Genomic DNA, 27,935 nt, shown 5'->3' on the forward strand with positions numbered 1-27,935 from the left:
GATGTGTTTGAATCCCAGCCCCGCCATTTATGTTGACCTTGAACAAGTTAGACAGTCTCTCTGAACTCTTGGTTGTCTAAAAAATAAATGCTAAAATGCCAATCTTAGAGAGGTCTCAGCCTGGGTCACTCTGGAGGCACAGCCTGAGACAAACACTGATGTGCACATAGCCTATTTGTGCATGTGATCCCTGGGAGCAGGAATGGAGGCCTGGGAGTGGGAAACAGGGAAGAAGGGGAAGCCAGGAAGAGGATGAGTTACCAGCAGTCCACCCATCCAGGCACCTGGTGCTCAGTCCTGCCAGGTGATTCAGAGAAGTCTTAGGAAATGAGACCCAGAATTGTACATAAATGGCCAGGGACAAAGTAGGGAGGGGGGCAGAGATCCACAGGTTCCCATTCCCCATTGGTCAAAGATGGCCTCCATGTGCCTTGACTCCTCCATAGCCCAGGCTCAACAAGGGTGAATGCAGCAAGAGAGGTCTTGTTGGCACCAGCAGAGGGCAGAGAGCTGCAGGGCAGACATGGTGGGCCACAGCAAAGTACCTTCTAATTGGGCCCTGCAGGGAGTCTATTAAATTGTGCATGAAACTGGATGCTGCATCAGTGGCTGGAGTCCAAGGTGGGGCCAAGGATTTTGATGTGGTGAACAGAGATGTCCCATATTAAATAAAAATGAAATATAAACTACTTAGTGCAGTGCCTGACATGTTAGAGGCACTCAGTAAATGGTAATTATTATCACTGGGGAAAACAAATCTGGCCAAACTCAAGAGGTTTATAGTCTAACAAGGTAATAGACTTATAAACAGCTAACAACTGGCAGAACAAAATGGATATTAAACTAATACCATAGGTCCTTGAATTTCTTTTTTTTTTTTTAATGTTTTATTTATTTTTGAGAGACAGAGAGAGAGAGAGAAAGCAGGGGAGGGGCAGAGAGAGGGAGACACAGAATCCAAAGTAGGCTCCAGGCTCTGAACTGTCAGCTCAGAGGCAGACACGGGGCTCGAACTCATGAGCTGTGAGATCATGACCTGAGCCCAAGTTGGATGCTTAACTAGCTGAGCCACCCAAGCGCCCTGTCCTTGAATTTCTTACGTAAATGAAAATAACAGATACTCTAGATGCTTTTCCTTATCTAAGTGAAGGGAATGAAGAAGGTTGCAATTATCATGTTGAAGTTGACCTTAGCATAGCTAGTCTGAATGGTGAGAAAATGCTATTGAGAAAATAGAGAATATAGAATGCAAGCCAGAATTCAGAAGGGAGGCCATCATTCTGGTTCCCTGGGCCCTCCATTATCCTGCATCGTCTTATCTGCTCCTGTGGCTTGGAGATAACCAGATATCTGCAGGTTATTGTGTTCTAAGTCTACATCTCCAGCCCAGACCTGATACAAACTTTTATATCCACTTGGTGGACCTCAGTCACTTTAAAATCAACAGATCCAACACTGAATTACACAACTTCGCCTCCTTTATCTCCCATCCTTAATCCTCTCCCTTTCTCCTATGTCAGTAAATGACAAGGCAGAAATGTGGCATTCACACTTTTCCCCTAGGAAAATCCCCATTAGGTCCCAACGTCAAGATTCTTTGCCAACTCTTACCTCCTAAACAGCTATGAGGCAACTCTACTTGTCTTTTTTTTTTTTTTAATTTTTTTTTTCCTCAACGTTTTTTTATTTATTTTTGGGACAGAGAGAGACAGAGCGTGAACGGGGGAGGGGCAGAGAGAGAGGGAGACACAGAATCGGAAACAGGCTACAGGCTCCGAGCCATCAGCCCAGAGCCTGACGCAGGGCTCGAACTCGCGGACCGCGAGATCGTGACCTGGCTGAAGTCAGACGCTTAACCGACTGCGCCACCCAGGCGCCCCGTCTCTACTTGTCTTTATGTGGGATTCTGTCACCCTGGTCCAGGCTGTCTCGTACCTACATTACTAGAACTAGGACTATGAGCTTCCCAGTAGTCTCCTAACTACTTTCCAGTATTCTCCATGCATCTCCAGTTTTGATTCCAGCAAATTTATTTATTTTTTTATTTTTATTTTTTTGTAAATCTGCTCATTTTACTCCATCCATTGTTTTCCCATTGTCCAATGAGAAGGACAGTATCTGGTCCATTGTACAACTCACTAAACATGGAGGAGCAAAGAAGACAGGCAGGAATTAACTTGAGAAAGTTTACAACACAAAGAATGGCCGTTTGGGGGTCAGCAGTTATCAGTGGAAGATTAGACAACTGGAATAGATGAGATTGCCCATTCTCTTACCTTTATTTCCCTTGTTTTATTTTTGTTTTCCCTTAAGCTTCTCTTACTGCACTCATTTTCTTCCCATGTTATGTTCCTCCAGTCTTGGGCAGCTTCTCTAAATTAAATGAAAACTCAATTAATGACTCATATAGTAATACAAAGAAATAAGTCAGCTGTGTTATCCACACTTGTATTGTGCTTTACAATTCATAAATCCCTGTCCTACAAATTTTAGGAACAGAGACTTTCAGGAACTCTCACATTTTCTTTTTCTTTTAAAGAAAAACTGGTGAAAATTGTGCTTTATATTCACATGCGAAGGGTCGTGAGAAATAAGAGGTGGAGGACTGTACTTGACATGCTTTGGACCTTGATCTGTGACTGCCTGTTACATACAGTGAACTGAGTATAACACCCCTTCCATTCCCTTTACTCAGCCAGACAGTCTCCTCTGTTTGTCCCCAAGTTCAAGTTAAAAGAGCTACCAGGACATCCTACGCTGAAATACTCTGGATCCCACATGCATGGGGAACTTTTTCTCACTCAGCTGTCTCCTTCCCTTCAAAGGAGGGTGGTCACCAACTCTGCCCCTTTTCTTTGCCTTTTGTCCCTCCTACCCATTCGTTCCATCGCAGTCCATTCTCCTTGGATATACAGGCAAATGTGAATATGCTGGCCCTCAGCCTTATTGCAGAGGAATAGACTAGCATTGCAATTTGTTTCAGATTTTAAACTAATTGCAGTTTTGAAATTGAAAAATATCATTGGTACAAGTATTTCAGAGAATTTTTTTCTCATGGCTAGAGAAATTAGTCCTTTGTGCTTACTCCTACTATTTTATCAATATTAAAACCAATGAAATTGTTCATACTTTGAACAGGCAGTGGTTACCCTGGTATTTGAAAATAATTTGACTGTTTTTTCCCAGAGATCATCTCACTCTTTTCCTCAGCAAAAGGAGAGAAAATTGTTAGTCTGATTAATTTTGTGAAGTAGCCTCTTTTTTCATTGACTAATATGAAGAACAAATTAATGTATTGGGGAAACTAGTAATTTTTAAGCCTTTTTTCTCTCTTCCACAAAATATTTTTCAGAAGTGAACACCCACTTGCTCAGCTCTACTGCCATTCGATCATGGAGCATCATCATTTTGACCAGTGCCTGATGATTCTTAATAGTCCAGTAAGTACCTACTTTATGGTTGTGGAATTTTAAAAGAGAGCTTTATAAATTCAATTTTATTTTTAAGTTTTGGACTTATTCCCAGCATCATAAATTCTTGAGCATGCTTTATTCCTTTTTGGGTAAGGAAGGCAAAGCCAAAACATTTGGGATCTTCCCAGCCTCACTTCTCTGGACAGCCCAAACTGTCTAAATGTTGCCTGATAAAGGATATCTGGTTACATACCTCTATTTGGTTATGGCAAACTGGAAACAAACAAAACTAGTATTTTTTGGCTCTCAGTTAATTCCCCCCCCCTTTTTTTTTTCTTTTGGTCAAATGAAATGGTTTATACAGCGCTCAAAGGTTTGCTTTCACAAGACCATGCCTGTTCCTCTTTTCATGGAAACTTCTGACCATTAACAAACTGCTATGTTAAGAAATAAAGCTACTCAATAGTTTGGTTAAATGAATATTCATCAGTGTAAGAAAACATATGATATGCTATGCTAGACAAATAAATGCTAAGGAAAATAAAATTAAAATAATGTATGCCAAAAGATTAACAAAGGTTTTCTTTGTCCAGTTATGAATACTTTTACATTCTCATTTTGATTCGTTCATTATTCACAGTATCTGCTATATGCATGCATTACCTTTATAGTAAGAAAAAAGTCAAAGTTGCAACTACTATGTGGAACAAGCACAATGCGTGGTATATAATCTTAAAGCAATTTTACCCCCATCTTTTTATGTTTGCCCCGTGTGGCTAGTCTTCTCTGAGCCCTAGAAGAAAACTTGGGAGGCCCATGACTTTACTGGTTATTCTTTTATAAGTAAAAATTATGTCAAGTACTAATTACGTCAAGTCCCAAAATAGACTATGCAATTCTCAATTTAGAAACCAAAATGTCCAGTTCTGTGTAATACTCTGGATTTTGGATTTGGTTTAAAGTTTCAGGTTCTCCCCCTACTGCGTGGTTGGCTTCTCTCAACCCTATCTTGTGCTTCTTCTAACTCCTTCCTCATCCCTAACCCCCCATGTAGTTTCCTTCCCCTCCAGACTTGGAGAGTAGGAAGAGAGAATAGCTAAGAAGAGGGGCAAGAAATTTCTCAACACACTGGTACTGTTAAGAGTGTCTCACTCTTTGTGCCTGGCAGGTGTTTAAACCAAGTTCTTTTCTTCTGGGTAAATTCATGATGCCTGCCAAGTGCCTTCATTGTGGGGCTTTTCTACCAGATGTTCCTTTAATGATCATCTCTGCCTGCCTTACTTATGACTCCTTCCTCTGCTCAGGAAAATCTGATCGTTCACTTTCAGCTCCTTTCTGCTAAGGTTCTTTGCCCTTCTTTGTCATCCCCTTTAAAAGGACAGGACTGAAATCAATCCCATGCCTCCAAAACTTAGAGAGGGCAAGCCATCCCATATAGTAGGAACCTCTCCATTGCTGCTAAAGTCAGAGTGGCTAGTCAGCCTGTGTCTTGCCTTTTAGATTTTCCAGACAGGAATTAGACATGAGACCACTGTGGCCCTTCCCACTCTCACTACACTACAAGAGACATATGTAGGGACTTCATGCCCCACTCTCTTCAACGTTTATTTATTTTTGGGACAGAGAGAGACAGGGCATGAACGGGGGAGGGGCAGAGAAAGAGGGAGACACAGAATCGGAAACAGGCTCCAGGCTCTGAGCCATCAGCCCAGAGCCTGACGCGGGGCTCAAACTCACAGACCGCGAGATCGTGACCTGGCTGAAGTCGGACGCTTAACCGACTGCGCCACCCAGGCGCCCCATGCCCCACTCTCTTATTTGAGATGGAGGGGAACACAATCTCACCTCTCCCTAAACATCTCAGTGTGGATGAAGGGTTGAGTTATACAGCCAATTTGGTAACCTCATTATAAATTCTGCACACAGTGGGTGCCTGGGTAGCTTAGTTGGTTGAGTGTATGACTTCAGCTCAGGTAATGATCTCATGGTTCATGGGTTAGGACCCCATGTCGGGCTCTGTGCTGACAGCCCAGAGCCTGGAGCCTGCTTTGGATTCTGTGTCCCCTCTCTCTCCGCCCTTCCCTTGCTCACACTCTGTCTCTCCCACTCTCAAAAATAATAAACATTAAAAAAATTTAAGTTCTGCATACTTAAATTGACTTTAGATTGATAAAGTATGCGATTAGTATGAATTAGTTCATGTGTAACTGGTAATTGAATGATGTTAGTGTAAGTGTACAAGTTGTATTCTTTCATCTGCAAGTTCTCTTGGGTAAGGTACAAGAATTATGAGAGTTGAATTTTTGACCTTATACAAGAAAGAAAAAAATCCCTCTACTTGGCTTTGCTCAGGCACCCCTTCTGCCCTATTTCAAGAATATTGAAAATGGGCATTTGCTCCCTTGCTTTGGACTGCTTGCTTTAGGCTCCTAGGAGGTTGCTCCTCCTTCGGTGCCCACCTTAATAGCAGCCCCAATGTCTCAGTGATCCAGTCCCATCCACGTTGTCTCTGGGCCCCACAAACCATTGCTTCCACGCCATCGTTTTGTGTGTTGACTGTTCTCAAAGGACCTCCAGACTGGCTAGCCTGAGCTGACTGGGTTACCTGCAGACGCACCAATTTTCAGTTTGGTTTATACTCTGGTTATAAAGTTTCATGGGCTTTGTGCAATCTGCCCAAGCACTAATTTTTCCCATAAACCATGTCATTTCTAGTGTGTAGTTTTTCAGAAGTGAGATTTCTCAGGAATTATATGCTGTTTTGTAGTAGAGAAATCTGTACTTTCCTTGGGATTTGCTATCTATATGCCTCATTTAAAACTATAAAACCTTCATTTTAATATCTTGTTTAGTTTTAAGGAAAGAAAATATGCTAAGCTTTTTCTGAACCCCATATTTAACAGTATCCCTATCATAGCTATCTATCTTATTAAATAACATAACTTACTAAGTAATACGTTATTACTTATAAGAAATTTGGTCGTATAGATGGTTGGTCTCAAATTATAAGACCATATAAATATTCTGTCTTTGTAAGCACCAAAACATTACTTAGTATTAGCACCAAAACATTTACAGAGAATTTATAGTCTCTGTTTTTGAAAGCAAAAATAAAAATATAACACCAAAAGATATTTCCTTTTCTTTTTTTTAATTTTTTTTTGAATGTTTATTTATTTTTGAGAGAGAGAGAGAGAGACAGAGCATGAGTGGGGGAGGGGCAGAGAGAGAGGGAGACACAGAATCTGAAGCAGGCTCCAGGCTCCAAGCTGTCAGTACAGAGCCCGACACAGGGCTCGAACTCACGAGCCGTGAGATCATGACCTGAGCCAAAGTCAGACGTTCAACCGACTGAGCCACCCAGGCGCCCCAAGATATTTCCTTTTCCATTTGAAATTGTTTTATCTTAAAACACATAGAAGTATCAGTTATTCTCTAAATAGTTTCCTTTCTGGCCCAGAATCTAAAGTGATTACATATTTTAAAACAATGTTTATGGTTGTAATCACAGATTCATTAATTAGATACATGCCACAATTTTGGCGTCTAGTTATTCTCTAACCGGTGTTTTGGCACTGGCCTACCACACTCGGCAGTTTCTCTTCGTTCAGAACAAATCCTCTGCCTCCAGATCTCATTCCCACTCCTCTGGGTTTTTCTTGGCCCTGAGATTTAGGAAGCACATCTGATTCAACTTATAGATGTTGTCCTGAGTGTATGCTGAATACCCAAGGAATGTTTTATGTAGCTCAACATCAGAGAGCCACTATGCCTTAAATTACAGACAAGAAATAAAAAATGGTTACATAGCACCTTTTCAATATTTCTTTTTTTTAATGTTTATTTTTTATTTTTGAGAAAGAGAGAGAGCACGAGCAGGGGAGGTACAGAAAGAGAGGGGGACAGAGGATCTGAAGCAGGCTCTGTGCTGACAGCAGAGAGCATGAACCATGAGATCATGACCTGAGCTGAGATCAAGAGGGGAGGCTTAACCGACTGAGCCACCCAGGCGCCTTTCAATATTCCTTATAGATGTTTCAACTATACTTGCTTTTTTGTGACCAGTAAGTACACCTTTGGCTCATGCCCTACGGGGCCACCATCTACATTCACATGTTCCTAAAGAACACACACTGTCTGCCATATTGATTAAGTTAAATTATAGAAATTTGCACCCAAAAAATGTTATTAGATTTATGACAGAATCCATAGAGGAATGATTCTTTAAATAATCAATGTTTAAAAGTTTTGCTACTCCATTCTAGATTTCCATTAATATGGCTTTGATTTGGGAGCACCTGGGTGGCTCAGTTGGTTAAGCGTCCAACTCCTGATCTCGGTTTAGGTCATGATCTCATGGTCGTGGGTTCAAGCCCCATATCAGGCTCTGCACTGACAGTGCAGAGCCTGCTTGGATCCTCTCTCTTAGTCCAAATATATATATATATATATATATATATATATATAGTTATTAGATTTTAGGCCTGGACTAAGGCCTAGGGAGTATAAGATGTGGAAAAACATGCATGTGTAGGCAGGTGTATTATGAAGCTGTATTTTCTTATAGGACAGGGTGGTGGGAAGTGGAACATAGAGGGGAAACATCATTTCATGGCATTAAAGTAAGCAGCTGTCCTCTGTATTCACGAGTTTAGAATACTAGGCATGTGTTTAAGATATGTCACTCTACCTTCAGATTTTGCTCTTGTCAGCAGCCTCTCCAGGCAGAGTGCTAATGATGGTTTTCTTTTTTATAAAGGGCAATCAGATTCTCAGTGGCCTCTCCATCGAAGAATATAAGACCACGCTGAAAATAATCAAGCAAGCTATTTTAGCTACAGACCTAGCGCTGTATATTAAGTAAGTTTTAAGAAATATTCTGAGATCAATAGGTCTTGGAAATGTTTGCATTGTTTCAAGCTTTTCAAATGCACTTTGGGAGGTTTTAAGATTATAAAGACAAATGTCCTGGCAAATCGAATGTCTTGTTTTTCAAACTATGGGGCAGTTTCTTATAGGAAGCCAGAAAAGTCTACTCCTTTGGCATATGACTTAGTGCTAGAAATTACAGAATACAGAGTCATTTCTGACGTGTGACTACTCCTGTGCCTCTGAAGTTGTGTACAAGGTAAATAACCATGCCAAGGTCATTCCAAGGCTGCGTTGTCCAGCCCGAAGGTTATAGAGCCCATCTGCTTTTCCTTCACCCCCCTCCCCAGCTTCTGACCATATTACAGTCCCTTTATACTGTCATCTAAGCCTAAGTGGGCAGGAAAAAGAGCTAAGTGCCAGATACATAAGTCTTGTTTCTTTTTATTTAATTTTGGCAGAAGGGTATTTTTTTTTTTAAACAAGCTCTAGCCAATTTTATTAACGAAAAATTTTACGTGATTTACTTTTCACCAGTCTGTTCTGGCATGCTTAGAATGATATCAGAATCACCTGGATCAATAATAGCCAGTGTGCACACTCTGTAGTATTTCCCACACGCTGTGCCCAATTCAATATTATTGCCGCTGTAGTGATGGACACCAGTTTTGGCCAACATGGCATAGTATTCTATTTCAGACTTCCTCAAGGCTGGGCAGTTGTTGGCGAGGATGACCAGTTTCGCTTTGCCATGTCTGATCATTTTCAGAGTCTGCTTGTACCCCAACACGTACTTCCCACTTTTCATAACGAGTTGGAGCCTAGAGTTGATGGACTCCAGCGACTTTTTCGTCTTCTTTGCGGCCACCGTCTTCCTGCCTTAGGTGCGGGGCGGACCCAACCAGAAGCAACCGCCAAAATGGCAGAAGGGTATTAATATAGAACTTTAATTAGTGAAGTCACTGACTCAGAAATTAGAGTGTTCATTAGAGTAGTGTTTGTCATGCATGTATGCATTTCCCTGTAATTAAACTACCTTTCTAAAAGCGAGAAAAGACCTTGCTGCATTTGGGCAGGCATTAGTTTCCCACACGCAGACCAAGATCTTTTGCTGCACACGTAGGAGTGAGGAGAGTCTGGCGGTCACACTTGTGGGATTTCCCTGAAGCACAGGCCTCTCTCCTTCTACACAGGGATTCATATGTGTGGCTTTCACCACTCTTATGAGAAGTAAAAACAAGTAGAACGGATATACAAAAACACATACCCCAGGTACCTACTGTTGTACATCTAAAAATAGCTGCACCTAAAAGTGTCTGCATCTAAAAGTGTCGTGCCATTGGATTTGGCAGCACTTTAATTAGGATAAAAGAAAATACAGCAAGCTTCAGTTTAACTTAAAATGATTACAGAATAAAGATGATCAGATTACCAAGAATTTAAAAATACCTGTAACCACAGAGACTTCCCAGCCTTTCCAGGCCACATGGGTCTCTCCTCTGAACCCTTTTCCAATGTAGTTTTCATTTTTGGTACTCAAGTGACATACATTCAGTTTCGTTATATAAGTTTTTCTTATCTTTGGTTTGTGTCTCTGACTAGATTTTAAACATTGTGAAAAGGACTCCTGTCTTATATCTTCCCAAGATGCGTAACAGTGTTGGGCACATAGGAGGCATTCACTATGCACTGAGTGAATAATAGTACATATTTTTTACCTTATACCATAATGTATATGAATAAGATATATGAAATTGAACTGAAGCCATAGAGATATCATTATGCCATACACTTAAATTTTCAAGTCATTCTTGGCATCAAATTTTAAATTTGTTTTATTTTCTTAAAATCATGCTTAAGAATTGAAATTACCATTATTTGTGATCTGTAGTTAAAAACTAGGTGAGGTGTTATTGTTTTACCCAAAGAAAATGGCACAAAAGAAAAAAGTGAGGTATTTTTAGCTTTTTAAATGATGGTTTCTATATCGGATTCTAAGATGGGAAAAACCATTAGAGATTTTTTTTTCCCGAAAAATTTACTCCATGGGTCTTTGTTAGCTGAAGAAATAAGAGCCTGGGGACTCATCATAACTACCATATGTTTTTCTTTTACTTTCAAGGAGACGAGGAGAATTTTTTGAACTTATAAGAAAAAATCAATTCAACTTGGAAGATCCTCATCAAAAAGAGTTGTTTTTGTAAGTAGGTTTTCTGTCCTTAACACTGACGTTTTGCTCTCCAGTTAATTTTATAACTCTCAGATTTTATTGCAAGTATTTGCTACAATGTGATGATCTTAGAGGCTGTCAGAATTATCTGGAGTGTTGTATAAAGGCCTGAATATGAATATTTATTTGGAAAGAAATGCATTTGCAAATTCAAGTCAGTAAATTACTCCTTTGTCTTAGAAGGAACTTTAAAATGTGGTGGAATATGAATACAAGGCTCTAGGGTTCCCCCTGCTCATATTCCCAGTACTTTGGAATAGCTGAAGATAGCATCCCAAAGATTGTGGGAGCAAGAAGGTGGTTGTGAAGTGTTTACTTCTCTTGAGTGATGGGAGAGTAACACCATCAGAACCTCAAGATTTCCCTTTTCCTTACCTGTAGGCCTGTCCCTCCCTTCTAGCTGTAGATGCCATCTCTTTGCTGTTACTATTCCTACCTTTACCATGGCTAGAATGGGATCCATAAAAAAGAACAAGCGGTCAGTAATTTTAATAAAAGGATGACACAGAACACCAAGGACAGCGCTATTACACTTCTGAAATCAACATTTCTTTAAATGGATTGATACTACTTAGCATGCAAACAAAGATGCAGATTATAAGAAAACAGTACACAAATGCCTGGCTGTCTGTTCTATGTAATCATGCTTTATTTCATAGCCTCAAAATGTTTTTCTTAATGGTCCCTTAGAAATGTATAGACAGATGGGGGCACCTGGCTGCCTCAGTGGGTGGAGTATGTGACTCTTGACCTCGAGGTTGTAAGTTCAAGCCCCATGTTGGGTGTCGAGATTACTTAAAAATAAAAATATTGAAAGAAAGAAAGAAAGAAAGAAAGAAAGAAAGAAAGAAAGAAAGAATAGACATACTACTGTAGTTAGGGAACAGTTTTTCCCAGTAACAAAAAGTAAATCCAACCTTGGCTCCAAGTCTGCACCAGTTTCCGCTGCTCCATCCATCCTAAGCCATGAACCTCTTGCAGAGAAGTACTCGTAGTTCTAGTGCTCAGTGTCGCCACTTGAACTCATGTGTCTGATTTTAATGAAGCTCATTTAGGAGCATTGTCTTCTTTGGGGGAGGCAGTTTATATTGGCAAGCACTGAAATCTTTTATGAAAATGGGCTTAAACAGTGATTAAAAATATCTCTGGTGCACTCACTTTTTCCGAGAGAGTTGGTGTAAGATGTAGAGTAGCGGCAGGAAACCGTTTTCTTTTTGCCTTATGTAGTTATGGAGAACATGCTTTTAGGTTGGGTTTCCCAGCAGGGATGAGGGTTACCATCCTTTGCTCTAAGTGTTTCTATATGACAGTGACTGGACTTTGTTTCTCCAAATTATTACAAACAGGTATCCAGATCCAACATGGGAAAACACGGTGCTAAATACAGAACTATTTTCATACTGTAGTTGTGGTACCGAGCTATAGAGCACCTTGTCACCGACTCCAGATTCCGTCCGGCATGGTTTTTACTTCTCTGAACAACAGAAAGACTAAAGAGCTCTGTCCTCTCATATCCCTCCCTCCCTTTCTCTGGCACATACTGTGTATAAGTAAGAGCTTTTCACACAGAAGTCACCGCACATGTTGAGTGCATTAGGATGACTCACCTTAATTCTTGCTCTTAGAGGCCTTATATCAATAGAATATCTGATGTTATCCTTTAATGGTTAATTATTAGTAATCAATGCATTTTCATCTTACTACCACTGAGAATGGAATACCAAGGTGAAAAAAAAGAGCAACAGCAGGTAAGTTTTTACCCAGAGGTTAATAATTTCTCTCGTGCCAATCTGGAGCTAAATGAGGAGTTTTTAAGGGCAAATTCCAGTAGTTCAGTGGGCAACCAAAAGAGTGACACTCTGCTATCCCTGAATCAGCCACACTTCCATATAAGTTGTTTCTGTTTCTTTTGTCTTTATAAACTGCCATCTTCATAGTTTAGGGAGCTTTAATTTAACTTTTTTACCAGTAACTATTTACTGAGAGTTTATGTTCACATAAAAAGTAAACAGTAGTATTGGGCTTCTTTTTCCCTGAACAGAGCGATGCTGATGACAGCTTGTGATCTCTCTGCAATTACAAAACCCTGGCCTATTCAACAACGGGTATGTTGTTTGCTGACAGTAAAAGTAGTAATTAAAAAGTCAAAGTAAGAAAAGTCTGTATTCTTAAAGGTAGCTTCTAAAGTATTTGTGGAAAATTTTATCCAAATTTTAAGTAGCATTAAAAGCAGAATTGGACATAAATAGGTTTTCTTTCTTAGAAGATTCATTAGCATTTACTAATATTTATAACGTATTAAGAAAGACAGCATCTATACTAACACAGCAAAACCTAGCTGCTGATAGTCTTTAATTCCAGTACTACTTCTGGCTCACTTAGGAATGCTTTTTAACACATTTCCTTAATAACCTTGAAAAACAGAAAAAGCAAATTATTTTTCTTCTTATGATTTTTCTTTATGGTTAGCCTACCATGCTATAACTCAGCTCTAAGTAGGCATTAGCGAGTAGAACTTAAACATTTCCTAAGTCTTAAAAATATAGGAAGTGTTGATATAAGGTGTCAGGAAGGATGTAATCAGGACCTGTGGCTCGGAGGCTAGAAATATATCCTTCTCTCTAAATAAGTAACTGCTATAACATTTTGCAGAGGCAGTAAAGGCCCTAGGCTCAGAAAAGAGATGGCTATACATGCAATGATGTGTGTATTGTGCTTTTGTTTTTTGAGACTGCATTTTGAATCCTTAATGCACTATCTGAGACTAATGACAGTCTGCTGTTGGTCAGGGCTCTGATCTGCAGAGTCATGGAGCCCAACGACAGGTTCATCTCATGAAACATACATGCTGAGAAAACAAGATCAGAAGTGTGCTATCCATGTGCCAAAGCTGACATGCCGTAAGCACTCAGGAAAGGTGGTCTTTACAGAGTGTGCTGCTCTGTAATAATAAATGGGACTGTATGCCCATTTCCAAATAAGGAAGGGAATGGAAGAGGGAAGAATTTGTCTTTTCATTTATCCTTTCTTCTTAATCAGATCCCCAAAAGGTTGAGCAATGAGGTTAGAGTCCAGACATAAAAAGCAATACTATAAAGCCTCTATAATTAAAACAGTTTGGTATTGGTGACAGACCAATGGAACACAATAGAACTTTGAGAATTACATAGAACGTTTAATATATATAATAAAGGTAGTATTTCAAATAACTGGGGGAAAAGAGAGACTTTTTACTGAATAATGTTAGGGTGACTTTCACATCTTCTATAACTGTATCTATTCCACATACTTAAATTCCAAATGGAACATACAGTTCAGTCTAGAGAATTAAACCATAGAAGTACTAAATAAAAACATTTGTGGATTCTGCTATAACTTAGGAGTGAGAAAACTTTCCTATTACTCAACATGCAGAAACAATAGAAAAGACTGGTAAATTTGATTACATAAAAATTAAAAAAAAAAAAAAACTTTTGCATGGCAAAAGACACCATAAGCAAAGTAAAAGTCAGTGAGAAACTGGTAAAGATATTTGCAACTTATATTTGGTAGATACCCCAAATATTAAAGAAATTGTAAAAAATAGAGAAGGAAAAGGGCAACAACCCTATAGAAAAATGGGCCAGAAATTTGAACAAAAAGTTGATGGAATGTGAATGGCTCTTGCTATTTGCAAAGGTTCTCAGAACCTCATTCATAAGAAAAAATGCAAATTAAAACTACACTGACACACGCAAAAAACTTGTATAGAATCTCATAACAGCTTTAATCCTAATACAGTAGTAATATCTGCAGCAGACACATTCCAAGACCCCCAGTGGTTGCCTGAAACCAGAAACAGTACTGAACCCTTATATGTACTATGATTTTTCCTCTACATGCATAACTATGGTTAAGTTTAATTTATAAATTAGGCACAGTAAGAGATTAACAACAATAACTAATAATAAAATAGAACAACTATAACAATACTGTAATAAAAGGTATGTGAATGTGGGGTCTTTTTCTCAGAACATCTTATTATATTTTACTCACCCTCCTGGTGATGATGGGAGATGATAACGTGAGAGGTAGTGAGGTGAAGGATACAGGCGTTGTGATGTAGTGTTAGGACCTTCTGACCATGTATCAGATGGAGGATCACCTGCTTTTGGACCACAGTTAACTCCAGGTAACTGAAACCATGGAAAGCAAAACTCTGCAAAAGGGGGACTACTGTAGTCAGAACTAGAAACAACCCAAACGTCTTGTCAACAGAACAGCTAAACATATTGTGGTCCATTCCTTATTCAGTGGAGCACTGCTCAACAATAAGAAGGAAGTAACCATTGATACCTGTAACCACATGGATGTGTCTCATAAACACTATACAGAGCAAAAGAAGCCACACAAAAGACTATGTTCTGTGATTTCATTTATAGGAAGTTCTGGACTAGGCAAAATTAAAGCACTACAGTGAAAGAAATAAAATAGTGATTGTGAGGAGAGGGAGGAAAGAAGGGGCAGGAATTGACTGAGAAGGGTCATAAGGGCAATAGAAATATTCTGTATCTTGGATGGGGTATTTTTCACATGGTTCTATGCGTTTGTCAATACACTGAACTCATGATCTATGCAATTCACAGTATATAAATTCTACTTCATTTAAAAAAAAAATACCATTTCTCATTTGGCAAAATCCAAAGGTTTTATGATATACCCTATTGGGGAAGTTGAGGGAAAACAAGGAATGAAAAATACTGTAACTCTTTAGAAGTTTATAAATATACATATTCATTATTTACCATTACTTCTAGGAATCTTATCCCAAAGATATACGGGAAAGAATGTAAAAAGATATTTATACAAGGCTACTCATTTTAGTGCTATTTGTAATAGCAAAGACTGAAAGTAACCCAAATACTCATCAGTAGGTTACTGATTGAATAATTTGTAGTACGTTTACACAGTGAGTTCTAGGCAGCTATATAAAGAAATGAGGATTATCTGTATACTACTATGGAGTGATTACAAGGATCTATTTTTAAGTGGAAAAAAAGCAAGGTAGAGAAAATGTATATGGTACTCTACCATTTATCTAAGAAGAGGGTAAGGGCGTGCCTGGGGGGGCTCAGTTGGTTAGGCATCTGGCTTCGGCTCCGGTCATGATCTCACAGTGAGTGAGTTTGAGCCGCACATCAAGCCTTGTGCTGTCAGCACAGAGCCTGCTTTGGATCCTCTGTCCCCATCTGTCTCTGCCCCTCTCCCATTCACATGTGCGTGCGCTCTCTCTCAAAAATAAATAAACTTAAAAAAAAAGTAAAATATGAATATATGTACATATTTGCTTAATATTTAAAAAACCTAGGATTAACCACAAAAAAGTTAATGATCCCCTATAAGAGAAGGAAGGAACAGAATTTAGTGAACAGAACCATGGAACCATGTAAATAGTTTAAAATCATAAGGTTGAATTCTCAGCATTAAACCTTAAAAATAAAATGAAACAAACCTGATTTCAGTTGCAAAACCATAGTGACAGACTATTTTATTCCAAGTGACATTAAAACAGTAATTTGACCATGTATCTCTTAGTGGGATGTACTCTAAAAACAAAAAGGAATTATAAATCCTTTAAAAAAGCCTTTAAAACTGTTTTCAATAATGTTATTAGTGGTAATTTTATATAGATATTCAATCACAATTGTAGATGATGTGAGATAAAAGCAAATAAAAAAATTGTATTGGTATCATTGAGGACTGTCAGTGTGAGTGGAAAGATAAAGATCTAAAGTGGATTAGGTTATGCAAAAACACTGTAGTCCTGAATTTGAATTGAAATGTTGTATGAACTTCTGTTTTGTCCTAGCTCCATCCTCTAAAAGGGCTTACAAATACTGGTAGTAATGAACAAACCTAGTGCCCATACTGAGGTTTCTAAGTATCTCATTAAAGGAACAAGGGCTCCAACAAAGAAATGGCTGATAGCAGTTTTAAAGCAGGAAATGTATAAAATGAGCCTAGAGCATCTTATTCTATCAGAAAGCAGGGAAGCTTTCAAAGACTGATAGGATTCTGTCAAAAGAACAGAGATGCCAACTTTATAGCCTCCCAGTGGCCAAAATGGAACAATCTGATATCAGTAAGGATTAAAATACATTAAACATGTTTAAATTTAAAAGTTCAAAATAATAATAAAAATAATAAAATAAAATCTTCCCTGGTCATCTTTGATAGTTGCTTGGTAGCCATGTTACTTTTTTAATGGTAATTAAAGTGGAGAAAATCAAACATTTCTCCTGCTTTGCTTTGCTTTTTTTTTTTTATCTCCTGCTTTTCTTATACAAATTGTACTTTAGGGAAACTAAATAATTGATGTGGGGAACTTCCTTTTTTATTGTATTTCAACTAATAAAACAAAAAGGAATGACTGCTTTGAATATCACCTTTTTGCAGCCCTTAAGGTAGCGGATCTACTAGACAAAGATCATTAATGGTCGCTAATATCACAAAAAGAGAGGCAGCCGGGCATTGTATAGCTCTTAATGGAAGTACACAGCATTGCCTATGAAGTAGTCAAAAAAAAAAAAAAAAAAAAAAAAAATTCGGTCAGTCTTATCAAGTCTCTAGATCTCATTACCATTGTATGTAAATAGGGCACAGAGAAACAGTAATTGTCATCATAGGAATGCAGTCAGCAAAATCCAGATAGTGGGAAACTACAGGATAAACAACCAGTTTATTTAACAGCAACAAAAAAAATTATAAGGAAATTTTTTTAAAAGAGAAGAGAATGTAATGTAGATTAAAATTAATTTAAAAGGCACAGCAATCAATCACAATATATGCAGCTATTTGATAACTGGTTTTCACAGCAGCTGGTATAACAGGTGCTTAATAAATATCATTGCTTATGCATACAGATGGGCATACACGGCCTTTTCCCCACTAACTGCTGAAGTTGAAATAACATGTTGCTTTTTTCTGCCTAATTTCAGATTACAAACTCTAGCCTTTGTGATTAGATACATACTTAAAAGCAAATAAAATATAATTTCCATTACTCATTATTGTTCTATTACCATTTTGCTAATGTGGTTGAAGCTAGATTTGATAGATTTTATTATCTTTACTCAAAGTCTCTATTCTATTCTCTGTTCTAGAGTTATATGCTTTTAACTGCCAAAACTTAATCGGTCATTTATTTCAGATAGCAGAACTTGTAGCAACTGAATTTTTTGACCAAGGAGACAGAGAGAGAAAAGAACTCAACATAGAACCTGCTGTAAGTCTGAGACCTTGTTGGTAGGAATTATTTCAATACATCTGTGAGTGTGGACTTCTTAACACTTTTATGAGATCTTTCCTTGAGAATACAATTTCTTTTCATTTTATTTTTTAAAGCATTTTTCTTATTAAGAGAATTTTATGTGTTTATTACAGAAAATATAAGCAAATAAAAGAAGACTCTTTGGTTCATCATATTGTACCTACTTTTTTTGTAATTTGTTTTTTCTATTTAAATTTAAATCATAAGCTACGTTTCATTCTGACAAATGGTCTTATGTTTATTATTTCTAGTGATTATCTGAAATAGATGCAGCCATAGTCTATCCACTACCTTTGGGGTAATGTTTGCAGTGTTCACTATTACCAGTAGCACTTTGATAAACATGTATGTTGCTAAGTGTTTCTGTGCCATTTTTCATTATCTTGTTAGGATAAATTCCCAGAATTGCTGTGTTGAAGGGCACAGATTTTAAAGGTTTTTGACACTGCCTTGTTCACATAGAGTTTGGATCTCACAGACAAGAAGAAGACCCTTCTCAAACCATCTCTAGGTTTTGGAATGAGTTTTTCCTGAAAATGAAGCACGGTCATTTTTTTTTTAATCCAAATGGACATTTATTGAGCCCATATTAAATGGGACATGGTTATGACCCCCTTTCTGTGTGTACAGTTTCATCCACTCTGCTCTTTAGTCTCAGCTGGGCACATCTTCTGTCTCAGTCTTTCACAATTAGCTCAGTGTCCTATAATGTAATGGTAGGCTCATTCAGAAGCTCAGAATCTTCTTAGAAAGTCGTGGGTAGCAGAGTAATGGTAACAGCTAATGGAGAATTTGCTTCATTTTAAACAAGTACTGTGACAGACTCATTGCTTCCCATGGGAGTGCTGGGCTTGTCTGGTGCTCCAGCCATGACCTCCTGGGAATAAGCAGAATGACATCTGCATAACCGTCACTAAGAAGGCTCTCTGTGTGGATTGAATTGTAATCAGCTGTGGCCTGAGTGGCTTCCCCCACAAAGCTGAGGGTGTTTGATTCCACATCAATAGACAATTCAAAGCCTGTGTGTTCTCCAAATACACGTCAGTGGTCAACTCTAGGGCAGTTGTTGACTCTAGGTCGGTGGTCAGCTCTAGGTCAGTGGTTGACTCTAGAGTAGTGATGAATTCCAAGGGTAGTGTGGGAAAAGTCAGCCAGGATGAACAAGACAGAGAGAATCAGGGCCTTTCTGAGCACAGTGCTGGCAGGGAATGCAGGAGGCTGGCAAAGGAAGGAGACAAGCAGGTATCAGGCCTTCATCAGCTAACCTGGTGATTCATGTTTTCGGAGCCAACTTGCATTGTGTTCTTTAAGTAAATGCAGATATGTGTGTTGTGTGTGTGTGTGTGTTTCTGTGTTTGTGTTTTCAGGATCTGATGAACAGGGAGAAGAAAAACAAAATCCCAAGTATGCAAGTTGGGTTCATAGATGCCATCTGCTTGCAACTATATGAGGTATTTATACAAAAACACTAGACTTGCTAAACTTAGACTGTGTTATGAATTAAAACCTCAAGTAAATTGAAACGATTAACACTAGGCCTTTTTCTTTTTTTTCTTTTTTTTTTTTGGCTGATGAACATGTTGTTTGCATTGAACAAGGAACACATTTTATATTTGATTTTTTTCAAAAACGTTAATTCATCAATGTGTGACTATCTGTTGAGTGCCCACTGTGTGCTAGACTAGCAAATTGGTGTAGGAACACTTAAAAGAATTATATGCCAGTGCTACCTTAAGGAGGTATACTGTGCATACATTATGTCAGCATATTCTTCTAAGTTTAGGCCTCAATAAAGAAAAAAAAGTATCCAACTTTTTCTCATCTTATAGTGTAGTTTTCATATTGTCAAGGAAAATTTTATAATGATGAAAAGAAGATAGCTGGAAAAATATTACAGGGTCCCATTTCCTTGCACCTACTGGCTTGGAGTTTTTATTTCTTAGGTAAAGATATTCTCCCTAAAACATCTGGTTTACTAGTTTAGATGTTCATGCCCAAAATACAGAAAGCAGACACTATCCTTGTTTTTAAACGTTTGAATAGGAAACTGTCTTCAGTTTTAATTATTTGGGAAGACAGCATTTATCATAGAGTTGTCATAGAATGTCAAAACTCAAACCCTAGAATCTTCTAATCCAGACATTTTCACAACTCAGTGATGGTTTAATCTTACATTTCATATGTGTGCAAGGATTTATTTCATTTGAATCTGATGTTAAATTCTATGTAATATTGATTTGTGCTTTTACTACATTTATTTATAAGTATTACATTATAGAAGTAATATTCTCACCGTAGAAAAGTCAGAGAATTATAATTCTACTAAGACACTACTGTTAATATATCACTGTATATGCTTTATGACATTTTCATATTTTTCACTTAAATTTGCTTTTTGTAATTCATATTACATCATAATGTATTTTTTGTTTTATTTCTTTAACACTTATTTATTTTTGAGGGACAGAGCGTGAGTGGGGGAGAGGCAGAGAGAGAGGGAGACACAGAATCTGATGCAGGCTCCAGGCTCTGAGCTGTCAACAGAGAGCCCAATGCGGGGCTTGAACTCAGGAACCGTGAGATCACGACCTGAGCTGAAGTCGGACACTTAACTGACTGAGCCACCCAGGTGCCCCTTCATCATAATGTACTTTTAAAGCCTGCAAAATAGTAACATAATATACCTAACCCTGTTGTTGAGTATTTATGTTATTTTCAGAGTTTCTCTATTTCAAAGAAAACTGCAGTGAACATTCTTGTATCTAAATATGTATGGCATTATAGTTGGTAAAGAATAATACCATGCAGAATTACAAATCAATCTTTATTATAATCTCGAATACAAGTGTATTTAAATACATTGTATAAAACTATTTTATAGAAAACACAAAACAGGGTGCCCGAGTGGCTCAGGCTGTGTCCACACACTTGTGAAAACCCCAGCAGTGGGTCTGCTTCTAAATGAGTGTGAGAAGTGACTCTTTGAAATAGGCCTGAGGAGAGGGCTTATTTCCTCGCTGCTTTCTAGTTTGCTTTCTTTTTCTTCTTTAGGCCTTGACCCACGTTTCTGAGGACTGTTTCCCTTTGCTGGATGGCTGCAGGAAGAACAGGCAAAAATGGCAGGCTCTTGCAGAACAGCAGGAGAAAATGCTGATTAATGGGGAAAGCAGCCAGGCCAAGCGGAACTGAGTGGCCTATTCAAGCAAAGTTGAAGTTTACAGATGGTGTATTCTGCATATGTCTAGTTTTGCCACACACTGTACAGATTTAGTGTATACTTTGCCACTGCTGTATTTTTATTTTTGCACAACTTTTAAGAACATAGCATGAAATGTTTTTAGGGGACTATTACATATTTTCTGTATATTTGTTTTATGCCACTGATCTGAGATTATCAATGATACCCACTCTTAGCACATGGATAAGAGCGCTGTTTGTGATACTTTGTGTACTGCAAAGTGCAAGTTGAATTCTTGCACTGAGATTGTTTTGTTATTCGTTGTTTTGGGGGTTTTGTTTTTTGTTTTTTGGGGTTTTTTGCTTGGGGATTTTAAATAATTGTTTTTGTGTTTTCTGAATTATCAATCTTGTAAAGAATGTTTGGAATCTTTTTTTTTCTCAAAAATAGGCTAGGAGAAAATTGAATGTATTCTGTGACATTTAAAACTTTCAAAAGATAAAGTGTTGTTGGCTGAGTGGATTTTAAGGTGAAAAGATACTATTTGTCAGCAATGTTTTGCATTAACAAAAAAAGCTAAAACTCTGAAACAGATGGAAAGTACTAGAAGGCAGTATTGTAAAGAAAAGGTATTGTTTAATTGATTTGCTGTTTTTGTTAGTGAGCAGGAAGCAGGAAGGGGAGAACTCTTTCATTTCACATACATTTTATCCAGAGACTACCCATAAAATCTGACCCATCTGATGGAAAGCAGGGGAAACCTTAGGAGAAGACACTGATTTCACTGACTTCATGGTCACTGACTTTACTGAGGGATGAATGTGATCGAGAAATGGAATGGCCATATCTGTCAGTGAAGGGAAACATTCTGTTGGAAGACTCTTATGAGTCAGTGAGTGTTTTGAACATTGAACTTCCTTTTTTAAATAACTTGTTTTTCTTACAAACCATAGTTTATAAGTGAACAGTTTAAGTCTCAACAGAAAATTGAGAAAAAAAAAGTGATAACTGGAACACTGACCTGAGGTGAGATATGACTGCAGATAAAAGGTAAAATGAACCATTATTTTTCTTTGTCAAAGGAAGTATAGAGAATAGTTTTAATTATATAAACAGCAAAGGGCCATCCTTGATATTGGGGTCAAAATTAAATTGAGGGAGCACTGTAATATAAGAAAGCTTAGGCCTGAATAAACTTAAGAGTATTCAGTTTGCAGTTGAGAAACTGCCCAATTTCAGTTTATAGGACTAGTCAATTAGAATCACAGAAGTTTGGCTATGTATGCTAATTGTTGACCCTGAGCTTATAGTTGTTGGTATTCACTTCATTTAGCTTTTAGTACATTTAGAAAATGTTAACATTGTCTTAGATTTGAGCCCTTTTGAATGGATTCCCATTGAACACGTGTGCCATAAATACACATTTATTCAGTACTGGAGAAGTAGATAATGAATTGAACAACTGGTTCAAGAAAGGAAAATCTGTTCCAAATATGTGGAAATGTTTGGACTGGGGCAGAGTAGGAAGAGAAATATTTGTCTGAATTGTTAACCACCCCCCTTCCCAAAAAACAGGTTCTGAGTTTTTAGCTATCACTAAATTGGATAGCAAATCTCTTGGGGCCATGGTTCAGCATTCTGAAACACCTTTTTTTTCTCTAAACTGCCTAAAATTCAACTTATTCATTAAGTTTTTAAAATTCTGAGAGTGTATCTTACATAATGTGACTTACTTCTTACCATTCAGGTAAAAAAAAAAAGGGCAAAACAAATTGTATTGCCATTACTTTGTAGTGGTAAAGGCTAGTATAGAATGTTATCAGCTGTTTGTTTCCATATGTATTATTGTTGTAATACTTGTATTTTCAGGATGTTATTCGATTTTTATTTGATGTCATATAGGTGAGATCTATAAGATTGCCTCTTGGTGGCACTGGTGTGTAAATTACACAGGCTGTTACTAAAATAACATATCTATATACTGGTATCCCCCTATGCATGCATACATAATTCCTTAGTATAGAAAAATTGTTTAAAGAATAGCAGTCTTTAATGACCTTTACATCATACACATTGTGATTTAGCAGTTATGCTAAAATCTGTAATCATATCCTTTAGTAGTTTGTTTAGCTCCATCTAATCTATGCCACTGAAATGTATGGAGGTTTTGTATGTGTGTCATTTTAACAAGCAAGAAGATATATTTAGATTAGAAATTGTTTGGTTTACCTTTAGACAGTGGTTTATTTTACTTTACTAGTTTAGCAATTAAAAGAAGTTGGGTAGTACCATGCCTATTTTGTTGTTGGAAGTTTTAGTTCTTATAAGAAGAGTACTTCTTTAGGACCAGTTAGTTGGTGCAAATAATTTTTAATTTTTAGGAAAATCATTCCATACATAGATTAATATCTGGTACAGAGGCAAAATCAAAGCTTTAGTTCTTACGTGAATATTTTTCCCAGTATCTTCTCAAGTGGGAATATATATATATATATATATATATATATAGTGGGAATATATATATATACATACACATAGTGGGAATATATATATATATATATATATAGTCCTCCCTCATCCTGCTCTATATTTCTGTTACCCATAACTAGCAAGAAGTTATTCTTTTTCTGGATTAAAGTAGTTTTGTGATAGTTATAACTGAATGACATACCATTTCATTTCAATTTTTAGCTCCAAAAGTCCCCACTATTATACTAAGTTGTTAAAAAATCTCTATAAAATTGTCCGGCCTTCTATTTTTCACAAGACTGGCCCTTGCCAGTCGCAGTCCTGTGTGAACTTGTGTAAGTCACTTAACCTCTGTGTGCCTGAACACATTGGGCTGTTAAAGGAGTTATGTTTGGGTGAAGCCTTTGTCTTCAAGGAGAATGTCACAGAGGGCAGCTACTGTGTAAGCCCTTAGTGGGTCTTGGAGACCAGTGTCAGAGGTGGGATATTGGGCTACAGAGCATGGTATCTCATTCCACATGTCACTTCCTGTTTTGAAGATTGAAAACAAGACAATACATTTATTTGGCTTCTCATGTGCATCACCAGTGACTGTGAGATTTTGAGCACCTTGCCTCAAGGTACAAACTCTGGACAGTGGTGTTGTCACCACTGATCTCTTAATCATAAAGAATAGTTTCCTTCAATAAGAGTACTGAGATAAGAAAGTGTATGAAAATATACTGGAAATACTGGGTTCTGGGAGGAAACTGGTCACAGATGTATTCTTGCCTAGCAGTGGAAGTGCCTTTATCTTTAGCATAGAGCACAAATGTTAGACCTACTCCAGTTTGACTTTCAGTTTTCCTGTGTTTTCCACCAGATTTTACTCCTAACACTTTATAGGTCATCAAAAGCAGTGCTCTTGTTTTGTTTTGCTTTGTTTTGTTTACAAGAGTGATTTTAAGAAGAGAGGAGGAAAAGGTGTAATTGCTGTCCTCTCCTGTGAACAACTGTAGTTAAAATGAGGTGGTATAGGGGCGCCTGGGTGGCGCAGTCGGTTAAGCGTCCGACTTCAGCCAGGTCACGATCTCGCAGTCCGTGAGTTCGAGCCCCGCATCAGGCTCTGGGCTGATGGCTCGGAGCCTGGAGCCTGTTTCCGATTCTGTGTCTCCCTCTCTCTCTGCCCCTCCCCCGCTCATGCTCTGTCTCTCTCTGTCCCAAAAATAAAAAATAAACGTTGAAAATGAGGTGGTATAATTTAACATCTCAGTATTAGACATGCAACAGTCCACCTTTTATCGAGTCCCTGTGACATGTCAGGCACTGTGTTCAGCCAAAGAGACAGAGCAGTGACCTCAAGGAGCTCACAGTCTGCAGGAAGTGCTGGATAAGAGACTTACCAGCTTCTGATCCTGCCAATTGAACATGAAAATATAGGGTACGTTATATCACTTTCATTTTCATCTATAAAATACATATTATACAGTTTTCTGAGGACCTTCTCCCGCCCCGCCCCTGCACCCTCCCCCTCAAGGATCTTCTTTACCTGGAACTTACTAAGAATCTGTCCGTGAACATCCTGCCTTCTAACAAGTATGGATCATTTAGCCTGTTGATAGCTTAAAGAACACCTTAAGTAAGGAGTCATGTATTCTACTATATAGGTTTTTTTCCCATTTGCTAGCCAGGTAGAGCTTACTCAGAGTTCTCTTAGATTGTTAAATTGTGCACAGTTTTGGACCCCTTCTGCTCCACCACAGGGAGCAAGGAAGAAAGTATTAAAGCTCACTTGGCCCTTCCATATGCTTCTCAAAAGCCTGTGTAAACATGTCTTAATAAATGTCATTGAAAGCAGTGTAAATAGTTGAAAATATAAATTTCTATTACGGTTTAAGAAAAGAAAACCTTACGGATCATCACTAGCCACTGTTAATATCTATTTGTATTCTTATACCTTTTTCAATATATTTGAACAAATATATAGTTTCTGGCACTATTTTTGTACTAGGATAAAGGAGTTACTGTGTATATTATGTTTAGCTTTAAAGTCCTTTTAAATAATTGTGAGTGTTGATTTCTTGTCTTTCCTCTCCCCACCATGAGAACCATGTCAGATGACTCTTCCATGACAAAATCACTTTAAAGGAACACTTCCCTACCTGTGATCCCTATAAAATCAAGAGATGGTCAGAGTGATCTTCTGTTGTGCAAACTCTTCACCTGTCAGTTGTTTACTCATTTTGCTATGCTTTGTAAGAATAAAAAGAAGAATGAATAAGTAGGTATGACTACTGTGTGATTATTAGGGGAATTTTAGGCAGGGAGGATGGGTCCAATGCTTTGAGAGACTGTAGGCAAGCTAGCCTTTGGTCATATTAGCTGAGAAAATGTGGTTTAATCAAACCCTTTCCTTAGTCAAGACTCCTCTCAGTAATAGTCTTCTTTTTATTAACATCCTTTGCTACCAATTTGAAGGCAACATTTTCCATACTTCCTGTGCTTCAAGTCGGTAACAGCTCTCCGGAGGGTGATGATTACCTGCTTACTGTTGCATAAGGAGCTAAGACTTAGGAGTTAAATACTTGACAAATGGTGTGAGCTGGATTCGAGCCTAGACCTGTCTGGTTTCAAAGCAGGTATTTATTCCATTTAGTTCTTTCTTTGAATTTTAATTGTAAAAGTTCCAAAATCCATTCTTAGTGGATCAAATGGGCTATCTACAAGCTTTAGAGAGAAGACTTATCTCACCCAGCAGGTTTGGTTTTGTTTGGGTTTTTACTGTTAATTTGCCTATAGTTCATCTGAATAGCTAATGTCCCACCTTCACAAAAATCCCAGATACCACCCTGTTTCAGTACTGCTAATGTAGAGGTGTGAGGGTATAATTAAATTCAGAATATCTGATTCATTATTTAGTTTTGCTAATATGACAAGCCCTAGACAAGTCCTCTTCATGTGGGACATAATATCTAGACTATACCTAATTCACAAAACTAAAGACAAAAATAAAATGAAAGCTCATGTAAAATAATAGTTTAGATTTTCTGACCAGTAGGGGGCATGAGAGTTTCTGTTTTATTTAAAGTACTCCTCCCCTACTGGGTACAATGAATAAAACTGCTTTTTTTTTTTTTTTTAATTTTTAAAAATGTTTATTTATTTTTGAGAGAGAGAGCATGAGCAGGGAGAGGGGCAGAGAGAAAATCCCAAGCAGGCTCTACACTGACTGTGCAGAGCCTGAAATGGAGTGTGAGATCATGACCTTAGCTGAAATCAAGTCAGACACTTAACCGACTGAGCCACCCAGGAGCCCCTAAATGTTTTTATTCTAATGTTTATTTATTTGTGAGAGAGAGAGACGAGACAGCATGAGCCAAGAAGGGGCAGAGAGATGACACAGAATCTGAAGCAGGGTCTAGGCTCTGAGCGGGGCTTAAACTCACTCAAGAACCGTGAGATCACAACCTGAGCTGAAGCCGAACACTTAACAGACTGAGCCACCCAAACTGCTTTTTAAAATATTTTTACTAGCTAAAGAAAAACAAAACGGAAATAATCAATAGAGAATTAATTCTTGGTTACTGCTCTTTGTTCAGTGATCATTTCATCAAGATGTCCTCCAAACAATAACTGATCATCTGAACGCTCTGATTGATACTCAATATTCCATCCATGGAGACAGCATCCCATTTTGCAGAAAACGAAAGCTGTATGACAATTCTCTTCAACTCACATTCTTGCTATTAACTGTGCTGCCTTCTCAGCAAACCGGGATTCCTATGTTTGATATATGCAAGTGTCACAATATGATTTTTTATTTTTAAGGCACATGACATTAAATTCACAGAAACTCTTTGAACTTGCAGAGAATATTCTCTGATTTTAAGCTATGTTCAGCCTTGGCAAACAAACAAAAACTATGTTTCCTGTTCACAAACCACTTCCTCAAAATAAATATGCACAAAAGGTATGAATGGAATCTAAATAATTATTTGAAACCAAAAGAAATCTGACGAATTATATGCATGATTTCTCTCTGGCTTGCCTTATTTTAAGTGTATGTGTGTGTGTGTGTGTGTGTGTAAAATATACAGGAACTAAGTTGACTTTCTCAATCATCTAACAGCAATCTCAATGGCACTTTTTAGGATTCTTCTTTCTAAATCACCATGTAAGGGACAAGATTGCATGGCCAGACAGTGGGGGACAGCAGGGGGGGGAAGCAGTAAACGTAGACTGCCACAATAGCTTTCAACCTTAATATCCCCAACATTGATTACTTTTAAAGCCATATTTCACTTCATATCACTGTTTCCCCTTACCCAACAGGAGTGTTTTAGGCTTTATCTGACATATTCCTGTATGTCTGTCTAGCATATTACTGTAAGAAATAAGCTTCTCCTTTTACCAATCAGCTCTCTGAAATTCAGGAATTCTCTGGTCTCACTGATCTGCATAACCCAAGGAAGAAAGGCATAAAACATG

General features: G+C 37.9%; 2 protein-coding genes and 1 long non-coding RNA gene across 8 annotated transcripts in view; 1 reads left to right on the plus strand and 2 right to left on the minus strand.

Moving 5' to 3' along the window:
• Positions 1–25,731, plus strand: part of PDE5A (phosphodiesterase 5A) — a 142,078-nt gene extending 116,347 nt beyond the window's left edge. For 4 of the 5 annotated variants that reach the window (XM_047856812.1, XM_047856815.1, XM_047856814.1 and 1 more), the window contains exons 15-21: positions 3,353–3,440; positions 8,173–8,273; positions 10,405–10,482; positions 12,554–12,617; positions 17,702–17,776; positions 19,189–19,272; positions 20,873–25,731. In XM_047856812.1, the coding sequence (XP_047712768.1) occupies positions 3,353–3,440; positions 8,173–8,273; positions 10,405–10,482; positions 12,554–12,617; positions 17,702–17,776; positions 19,189–19,272; positions 20,873–21,010 (628 nt within the window). In that variant the 3' untranslated portion in view covers positions 21,011–25,731. The remainder of the gene's footprint in view (positions 1–3,352; positions 3,441–8,172; positions 8,274–10,404; positions 10,483–12,553; positions 12,618–17,701; positions 17,777–19,188; positions 19,273–20,872) is intronic. The other variant, XR_007151686.1, reaches the window with a different exon arrangement.
• Positions 1–27,935, minus strand: part of LOC125164223 (uncharacterized) — a 135,502-nt gene that overhangs the window by 44,080 nt on the left and 63,487 nt on the right. For both annotated transcript variants that reach the window (XR_007151687.1, XR_007151688.1), the window contains exon 6: positions 2,277–2,373. This is a non-coding gene — a long non-coding RNA (uncharacterized LOC125164223). The remainder of the gene's footprint in view (positions 1–2,276; positions 2,374–27,935) is intronic.
• LOC125164221 (60S ribosomal protein L30-like) lies at positions 8,762–9,226 on the minus strand. The gene has a single exon (XM_047856817.1). The coding sequence runs from the start codon at positions 9,088–9,090 to the stop codon at positions 8,806–8,808; it is 285 nt and encodes a 94-aa protein (XP_047712773.1). The 5' UTR covers positions 9,091–9,226; the 3' UTR covers positions 8,762–8,805.

This window comes from Prionailurus viverrinus, chromosome B1 (assembly GCF_022837055.1).
Source record: "Prionailurus viverrinus isolate Anna chromosome B1, UM_Priviv_1.0, whole genome shotgun sequence".
NCBI lineage: Eukaryota > Metazoa > Chordata > Mammalia > Carnivora > Felidae > Prionailurus > Prionailurus viverrinus.